The sequence below is a fragment of the Colobus angolensis genome, unplaced genomic scaffold (assembly GCF_000951035.1).
Source record: "Colobus angolensis palliatus isolate OR3802 unplaced genomic scaffold, Cang.pa_1.0 Scaffold8, whole genome shotgun sequence".
Classification (NCBI taxonomy): Eukaryota; Metazoa; Chordata; class Mammalia; order Primates; family Cercopithecidae; genus Colobus; species Colobus angolensis.
This window is the reverse complement of record NW_012121820.1, coordinates 7,083,840-7,093,665: the sequence shown is the minus strand read 5'-3', so window position 1 is coordinate 7,093,665 and position 9,826 is coordinate 7,083,840. Positions and strand designations below refer to the sequence as shown.

Sequence of the window (9,826 nt, the reverse complement as noted above, 5' to 3'; positions counted from 1 at the left end):
ATGGGGTTTCACCGTGTTAGCCAGGATGGTCTCGATCTCCTGACCTCGTGATCCGCCCGCCTTGGCCTCCCAAAGTGCTGGGGTTACAGGCGTGAGCTACTGCACCCAGCCTAAAGGACCTATACGCTTCTTGATGGTAAAGAGTATGTTATAATTATAGGCACAACAATAGGCATATAAGGTCTTAATGACTAGAAAGAATGGCAAAAATACTGGAAACAAAACACCAGGGGAAAGAGTGCCAGGGAAGAGCCCTCACTAAAAAGTTCTGTACTCGCTAAGGCAGACCTAGTGCACTTCACAGCAGAAAGTCCAAAGTAAGAACAGTGAATGTGTTCACTTTGTGAGAAACTGAAAGGTGCTTATGACAAAGAAAAAGAAATTCCATTCTCCCGGTGACTCAGGTCCACTCTGTAAGCAACACTGTAAGTAGAACGATGATCCCTTCAGAGCAGAGGAGAGTTCACTGTTTCACACAAAACAAGATTACCCACAAAAAAGAAATGATGAGCACTACTATGAGCAGGCATACGGCTACTGAGGAGATATGCCTACACCTTTAAAGGCCAATAGTCTTACTTGTGAGGTAGACAGATAATGACCAGACCCTATATGTAACGCAGAGATGAAGAGGGCCAGCATTGCTCTTTAAACACACAGTCTGTGGACACAGAATATGGGGACAGGAATGGGTCCTATGACGAGATGGCTCCTGGCTATGGTCCCAATGTAGACAGAAAAGGGGTAGAACGTCAAGAAGCAAACAGTGGAAACACGATTAAAAGCAAGAGTGTAAAATTTGGGGCATTTTCAGGAGACTAAATGCAGACCACCATCATTCTTCAGAGGGGCTCAGTGTGGGTGGTCCCTCCCACCGGGGGCATGTAGCACATCTGTGGAGACATTTTTGGCCATTGGGGTTCTGTGGGATACTGCTGGCATTTGGTGGAGGGAGAGGAAAGGAGGGATGATAGAGACACTGCAACATGCAGTATCTTCTCCTACAGGAAAGAAATGCCCCAAGTCCTGTATAACTTTCTAATCTTAAATAGTCATATAAGCGAAAAATCTGTTTATAATGATCTAGGCCTAGAATCTTATTCCATTTAGTACTTGAACACATAGTATTTATGTATATATATATTTTTATGTATATTAAATTTTCTTCAATGTAATAGTGTATCAAGGACAATTTGTATTTGATTTGAACTGGAACTTTAGGGATTTTCACTCTTGAAAAATATCACAAATGGCAATGTTATGTACAGTACTCGAATCACAACACATCACTCCTGTATCAGTGAGAACCCACATTCATAGAGATTTAACCTAAAAGTAGTCTGTATAAACATCAGACTCCTCTTTTGACTTTTACTATAGTTATATCTGGGCAAGTCTGTGTTAAGATACATATCATTTTAAATTACTTTATGTTTTTATTTTTCCTCTATATTGAGTTCTATCGATTTTTTAAAAATTACACAAGTAGGTTATATTATCTATGATCTCCAAAATAAGGATAAAGGGAGGATGGCTTTTAGTTGGGATTTCTAGAAAACAGAGCCTAAGGCAAGGACTCAGTCTGTATCATTTTGTCTGGGAACTCCAAGCCAGGGCAGTGAGGGTAAGGGAAGTAAGGAAGGGAGGAAAGAAAGGACATAAACAATGAGGTATGAGAGGCATTAGCATGCTGCCCACCACCTCACTACAAGCCCCAAAGAGGGCCAAGTTTCCTCAGCAGGAGCATGGGGTCAGCACATGGGACACATTTGGGAGAACCACCAGGAGAAACTAATCTTGAAATAGTGCACAGAAGAGAGAAAGAATGGTGAATTCATCTGCCCACCTCCTCATTTTCCATTTCCCTTCATTCAAGGTTCACCCAGTGAGTTAACCTGCCCACACTTCCAGGTTGCATCATCTGGCTCCACCATCTGGCCCCTCAGGAAGCTGGTACCACACCTTATGGTGTGTGGTTTCATCCAAGTCTAAAAGAGGAGGCAGCCTGGTGTGAGTGGGTGGCATTAACTAAGAGAGATAAAGGAGATGGCTGAATATGGAAGGTTTGCATCCCAATATAGCTCATAAGAAAGTATGTTCTGTAAATAGATATGGGTCTGGCAGAGTTGAGAACCACCTCAGCGCAGTTTGAACTGTTTGTGTAATATCTTTCTTTTTCACTAGCATGTGAGCTCCATGAGGACAGAGACAGTATCTCCTATCATTCAAGTTGAATGTAGACCATCTAGCATAGCGTATGACACACAATTGTTGGATCAATATACAGTTATTGAGTGAAAGGTCCAGAGTGGTAGGAATTAAGAAGAAGCAGGAAACGGTCATGACATAAATAGCCTTACATGTCTACCAAGGATGCTGAACTTGTATTCCATAAGTGGTGTGGAACCTCTTAAGTCATTTCTGTATTAAGACATGATCACGCTGGCATTTTGGAGGAACTGGTCAGTGTGAACAACAGCCTTGAGGTGGGAAGAGGAAGGGGCCAGGCAGACTGCTGAGAAAGCTATTAATATTATGACGACCCACGAGAAACTGAGGCAGGAGAAGGAAGTGAAAGGACAAATTCAAGAAATGTTATTAGCAAGCTCGACAAACAGGTATGGTAGGAGGTGAGGAAAAGGAGAATTAAGATGGACTTCAGGCCGGGTGCAATGGCTCACGCCTGTAATCCTAGCACTTTGGGAGGCTGAGGCGGGCAGAGCACGAGGTCAGGAGATCAAGACCATCCTGGCTAACACAGTGAAACCCTGTCTCTACTAAAAATACAAAAAAATTAGCCAGGTGTTGTGGCAGGCACCTATAGTCCCAGCAACTCAGGAGGCTGAAGCAGGAGAATGGTGTGAACCCGGGAGGCAGAGTTTGCAGAGAGCCGAGATCGCACCACTGCACTCTAGCCTGGGCAATAGAGTGAGACCGCCGTCTCAAAAAAATAAAAAAAGAGAGACTTCATTTTCTGGCTTGATGGAAGAAGCACTGATAGGGAATCAAGAAGCAGCAGTACATCAAGCAAGTTGTAAATATTATTTCCATGTTGGATACAAGGACTCCATGTGCCTTCTGGACATCCTTGTAGAGATGTTCAGCAAGAATCTCAAGCTGAGGTTCTCAGAGGCAGAAATATTTCAGAGCATAAAGACTCACAAGTTAAAAACCACAAAGGGCATGAAAAAAAAATCAGAAAGAATAATGGGCTAACAATGGAATAGCAATGTTCATGAAACAAAAGAGAAGATTGTATAAAAGATATAAAAAAAGACACGATTACAGGCTGGGCATGGCAGCTCACACCTGTAATCACAGCACTTTGGGAGGCCAAGGTGGCAGGATCACTTGAACCCAGGAGTTCGAGACCAGCCTGGGCAACATAGTGAGACCTCATCTCAATTAAAAAAAAAAAAAAAAAAAAAAGAAAAAAGACGTGATTGTAGAGCTACAAAGAGAATCAAGTGAGTGATACCACAGACATTATCAGAGATGCATATTAGGGAGAGGGCAGTCATACTGTCATATGCAACGAAGAGTCTGGTAAAGTATGAACTGAAAAATACTCATTGGGTTTGAAAACATTTAGGTTACTGGTAACTTTTTCCAGAACAGATCCATCAGAGTGGTAGGGGCAGACATAAGACTATATCAAGTGGGTTGAAATGAGACAGGCAAGTGAAGAAGTTCTACCTACAGAATATTGAATTGTTCCCTCTAGAACTTGTTTTATAAGTACAGCTGCAATAAAGTTATAGGGCATTATTTGAAGAATATTATTCTATTTGTTACAGGTTTTATCCATTTATTCTAGGTCTTATCACTGGATCATAGACATCACAGAGAACCATCTGAATGCTGCCTGTTCGGATGACCCTGGATTGGTTCCTTGTAATTACTGTGCTCTGCCTGGGTACAGAAGTCACAGGAAACCCATAGCATTTCTTTCCCAGCAGTTTTTGGCAGAGCTGCCTCTACTTCACTTACTGAAAGATCATCCAAGAAAATTTTTAGGTAATTGATGGGAAAACCACACAAAAATCCAGTGTAAGGGCTATCTCATATTGCCTGGGCTTTCTAGAACCATTTGAGTAAGTCTATAGGAATATATGATTTCTGTATATCTATGTCCACTTTTCTAGTATTGATCGAATACTCTGATGCTGAATTTTATAATTTCAGTTTCATCTGCAAACTACTCTAAACCTCTTGAAGTTCACAGTATAATGTGAGAAGTAAATCCCTGAGCAACTTACCTGAAATTTGTTCATTTTCAGGTTCTCCTGAGAAAGGGCCAAGAGTGTTGAAAGCAGAGCTGGGTAAGGAAGAATGGGGAATGGCATGAGCAATCTGGCTCACACAGCAGCTCTACAGTTACCTACAAAGACAGCCACGCACCCATTTAAAAACATGGCCCTTTGACCAGTCTGGTTCAGGAAGCAACAGCTTGAGGTAACCTTCACTTGTCCATTTATAGTTCTAGAATGGTCACATAGAGCTTTTCTTACTGTCAACAAATGTTTTCTACTGAATTACTGAGAATTTATGCCTCCTTTGAAAAAAACTGAAAACCTCTGAGTCCAATTAATAGAAGACTAGGTCAACGAAAGTTAGTATATACAAAGCCTGGAACACTATTTTGGCATTAAAGTGGATTCTACGATTAAAAGATTTCTTGGAATAGGAAAATGATATTTTGTCACTTACCTACTTTCCTACTAATGTGTTTAGCCACTAGAGATGACAGAATCCAGAAAGAACAAATGAAAGTGTTTAAGGTGTTTGTCTTTTTGACAGTTTGGTCTCCTTTAGCTGCAGTTTCACAACAGGACCTTTTACTAAGAAACTTCTTGTGGTAGGTAACTTAAATGTGGTAGAGGACAAAGCCCTGACCAGTACTCAAAGGACCAGAATTCAGTTATTGTCTTTGTCACTAGCAAACTGCACTACTGAATAAAATCTTTACGAAGTCGTAATTTTAAAACAAGATAAATTGGTTTTTAGTCTTTCCTTTACCCCTATTGTGTAGCTCTGTAAGGGGTAAACTCAGTAAATCCCACGTGAGGTGATGAACATGGTTGGTGCAGCTCAGGATAAACAGAGGATGGAGATGGTAGGGAATGACATGTATGTGTTTAGGAAGTGATGAAGAGATCATTTCCTTATTTATAACTAGTACGCCTTCCTTCCAACCCAGGACTCTCGCAGATACCTCCAGTGAAGTGTCTTTTCCTGTCAAATCTGGACCCTGCCCATTCCAGCTCACATCCTTCTTCCGAAACGTGATATGAACTTTGCTGAGCTACAGTAATCAATGGTTGCAGGACTAAGTGCATCAGCAGAAGTTCTGGAAAGAGGCTCTAGCAACTTGGATGCGCAAACCTTTCACCTTCACCAAGCGCCTTCTTCAGGCAAATCAGGGCCCTAGAGAGAGCCCGCCCCGTGGCCTGCAGGTCAGGAGCCCAATCTTGCCCTGGCTGCCTCGCCTCCCGACAACAGGAAACCCTCCCTCCAAAGACAAGGAGAGCGCGCGTCCACCCTCCGCTGACCCGAGGACAGCTCCGCCCGGCCCCACCGTTCCCTCCGACGCCCGAGTGCTCGGAGCTCGCCGCCAGCCCTTCCTATAGGTTGTGGGTGCACCCGCTTCGCCTGCAGTTCGCACCAGGTCCAAGTCACGGTGGGACCAGGCATTCACCCGCTGAAGGACCCTCACCCGGAAGAGCCTGTCGAACCGGAAGCGTGTCCAGGTGAAAAACAGGAACGGCGCATGCGCAGAAAGGCCCCCGGACCGCCTTTCCCGGGGCTCTCCCGAGACCCGCGCCGGCTTTCTGGACCACAGTACCCAGAAGGCGTCGCGGCCACCGCCCTACCCTGAGGGATCTTTGAAGAGCTTCTGCTGTAACTACAGAGCTTGGGTGACTGCTGTGAATCACCAATACGAAAAGTAAAGTTTCATATCCGTTTCACCGAAGGCTGTAGATGAGAAAGGAAAATTCTGCGAAATGAAAATGACTGCGAAAGATATTCCAGCAGAATATTAAGGGAATAATACTAACGACCTGCAGAAAATTTCTCGCCAACAGGATACAAAATCATTGCTGGCTTTCAATACGTGAAAGTTGAAGATAAATCAGAATATCTCTGAAGAAAATGATCTATTAGCTGTAACCCCAATTCCCAGAGATACCCGGGTTTAACATTAGGTGCACATTCTTCTGACAGTTTTAGAAAGAGGAACTGATATGGGTCTAATAATTTATCTTTTAAATTAGCAATATAGTTAATATACTTTAATACCACAAATCATCTCATATACATTGTGAGTAATATAGAAAATAGTTTTACATAAACAAGGAAAATACATACAATCATGCATGGTTTAACGATGGGGATACGCTCTGAGAAATGTGTCTTTAGGCACTCTCGTCTTTGTGTGAACATCATAGAGGGTTCTTACACAAATCTAGACGATATGGTCTACTACATACCTAGGCTGTATGGTATAGCCTATTTCTCCTAGGCTACAGACCTGCGTGGCGTGTTACTGTCCTGAATACCGTATGCAATGGTAACACAATGGTATTTGTGTGTGTAAACATATCTAAACATAGGAAAGGTACAGTAAACTTACAGTATTATAAATTTGTGAGACCACAGTTGTATATGCAGTACATCGTTGACCGGAACATTCTTATGTTATGCATGACTGTATATGAATTGTATGCATGTTGACTAAATAGAACTTTATAAAACTTTACTCATTGGAAGGCATGAAAATATCTGACAAAGTTATGATGTATTCAATTTCGGAAAAGAACAGTTAGCGACTGGTGGTAGCTAGTCTTCAAAGATGGCCCCCAATGAACTAAACTTCCCAGTGTTCCAGGCTTGTATATTTCCCTCCCACATTGAATTTGGCTGACTCTGTGATTCTCTTTAATCAAAAGAATGCGTCAGAAGTGACACTGTGCCACTTCCAGAAAATAAGCCATACAAAGTCCTGGAAGCTTCAGCTTTGCCCTTTGAAGAGTCCTTAGACACTAAGACATGCAGCTAACCTGTTAGACCAAATGGAGAAACCAAGAGAAGTAGGAAGTGAGAGGCCCTGAGACCACATGGAAAAAGAGACGCCCATCTTTCCTAACAACGCAGCTATCCCAGCCTTCCAGTCATCCTTGCCTAGAGACATAAGACATATGAGTGAACATTCCAGGCCAGTGAAGTTCCTAGATGACTTCCGCTCTAGATGAAATCATGTAGCTGATCCCAGTAAACATACAGACTACAAGAAATAATAAATTTTGTTGTTATAAGCTTCTAAGTTTTGGGTGGTTAGTTATGCAGCAATAGCTAGCTAAACACCAACAAAAGATGATTTCCAAGAATATAATATGAAAAACTGCCATTTCAAATCAGTGAGAAAGGCTTATTGTTAAATAGATTATTGAAAAAGTGATGTGGGTCAACTCACTAACCATTTGGAGTAAAAAACTAAGATTTAATTCCCATCTCACGCATTATAATCAATATATTTCACATTGGCATATAATTTGAAATGTTAAAAGCAAACTCTCGGAGTAAGTGATTTTTTGCATTACTTGCTAGGAAAGCTCTTTTATTGAAATTTTATCAAAGCAAAGTTTCCTAGTAATCAAGAAAATGGAATATATTTCTATTCATTCAAGTTTAGACAGTCTCAAATGTTTTGCTACTTTTGTAATTTGGAACATTTTTCTATCTTATTTTCATTGCCATGTAAAAATGATACTGTAGAGAAAATTATTGATCAATGTGGCTATGAAAAATTGAAAAAGTCTTGCTTCAGAAAAAAATAGATTTAAAAAGAAATAAATGGAGAAAATAAAGTGGTTTCACCACATATGAGAAGGATTGAAATAGACTCAATTTATTAACATCTCTTTTAGAAATCAGTAAAGATGAGGATTCAAATTTTTTTAAAAAATGAAAAAAGAACATGAACAAGGCAATTAATACAGAAGAATTGTAAAAGAGCCATAACTATATATATGAGGTAATGGCCAATAATACTCTAGAGCAAAGAAATGCAAAAAGGTTTTGATTACATACTTTTTTGGCAGACTAATCTGGCAAAGATTAAATGGAATAATAAAGTATTGGCATGAATTTGGAAAAAATATTTGTTCCCAGACAGGTTGGGTGGGAGTATAATTCCTATGACATTTCTAGTAGACATTCTGTGCCCAAATTGAAGATTTCACACCCTTTATTCCAGCAACTCAGCTTCTAGGAACATCTTAATGAAATAATTAAATCAGTACAAAAATATGCATATCAAAAATGTTCCTTATAATGGTTTTAATCATAATCTTTTTTTTTTTTTTCCGTAGTCGGAGTCTCGCTTCGACACCCAGGCTGGAGTGCAATGGTGTGATCTCGGCTCACTGTAACCTCCACCTCCTGGGTTCACGTGATTCTCCTGTCTCAGCCTCCCAAAAAGCTGGGATTACAGGTGCCTACCACCATGCCTGGCTAATTTTTGTATTTTTAGTAGAGATGGCATTTCACCATATTGGGAACTCCTGACCTCAAGTGACCTGCCCACCTCTGCATCCTAAAGTGCTGGGATTACAGGCATGAGCCACCATGCCCAACCAATCATAATAATTTTTTAAAAGTTGGAGGGAAGCAACCAAATGTCTACCAGCAATGTGAAGGTGAAGGTAGAATATAAGTATGTAGGGTCCAGCCCCACAGGGTTGGTGGGTTTTTCTCTCCGTGTGCGGAGACGAGAGATTGTAGAAATAAAGACACAAGACAGAGATAAAAGAAAAGACAGCTGGGCTCAGGGGACCACTACCACCAAGACGTGGAGACCAGTAGTGGCCCTGAATGCCAGGCTGAGCTGATATTTATTGGATACAAGACGAATGAGCAGGGTAAGGAGTGTGAGCCATCTCCAACGATAGGTAAGGTCACGTGGGTCATGTGTCCACTGGACGGGGGCCCTTCCTTGCCTGGCAGCTGAGGCAGAGAGAGAGAGAGAGAGAGACAGCTTACGCCATTATTTCTGCATATCAGAGACTTTTAGTACTTTCACTAATTTGCTACTGCTATCTCAAAGGCAGAGCCAGGTGTACAGGATGGAACATGAAGGCAGACTAGGAGTGTGACTACTGAAGCACAGCATCACAGGGAGACGGTTAGGCCTCCGAATAAATGCGGGTGGGCCTCTTCCACAAGAGGTGGAGGAGTAGAGTCTTCTCTAAACTCCCCCCGGGCAGAGGGAGACTCCCTTTCCCGGTCTGCTAAGTAGCGGGTGTCTTTCCTTGACTCTGACGCTGCCGCTAGACCACGGTCCGCTTGGCAAGGCATCGTCCCAGATACTGGCGTTACCGCTAGACCAAGGAGCCCTCTGGTGGCCCTGCCAGGGCATAACAGAGGGCTCGCACTCTTGTCTTCTGGTCACTTCTCACTGTGTCCCCTCAGCTCCTATCTCTGTATGGCCTGGTTTTTCCTAGGTTATAATTGTAGAGCAAGGATTATTATAATATTGGAATAAAGAGTAATTGCTACAAACTAATGATTAATGATATTCATATATCATCATATCTATTATCTATATCTAGTATAACTATTCTTACTTGATATATTTTATTATACTGGAACAGCTCATGCCCTTGATCTCTTGCCTTGGCACCTGGGTGGCTTGCCACCCACATAAGTAGCCATTTTTAATTTATTTGATGTAATATTTGAATTACAAATATAATTTTCATGTTTTTTCAGATATAACTACTTGTCTTAATGTGATTTATTGAAAACATCATTTTTTGCCCACTGC

General features: G+C 41.6%; 1 protein-coding gene across 2 annotated transcripts in view; it reads right to left on the bottom strand.

Annotated features, from left to right (window-relative positions):
• Positions 1-5,728, bottom strand: part of ZNF334 (zinc finger protein 334) — a 14,613-nt gene extending 8,885 nt beyond the window's left edge. The window contains exons 1-2 of one of the 2 annotated variants that reach the window (XM_011928864.1): positions 5,579-5,728; positions 4,711-4,737 (exon numbers count right to left, since the gene is read on the bottom strand). Coding sequence is in view for 1 of the 2 variants with exons in the window: in XM_011928863.1 (XP_011784253.1) it covers positions 4,260-4,274 (15 nt within the window). In the remaining variant the exon portion in view is untranslated. Of the gene's footprint in view, positions 1-4,259; positions 4,319-4,710; positions 4,738-5,578 lie in introns of both variants that reach the window. The other variant, XM_011928863.1, reaches the window with a different exon arrangement.
• Positions 5,729-9,826: the final 4,098 nt, after the last annotated feature.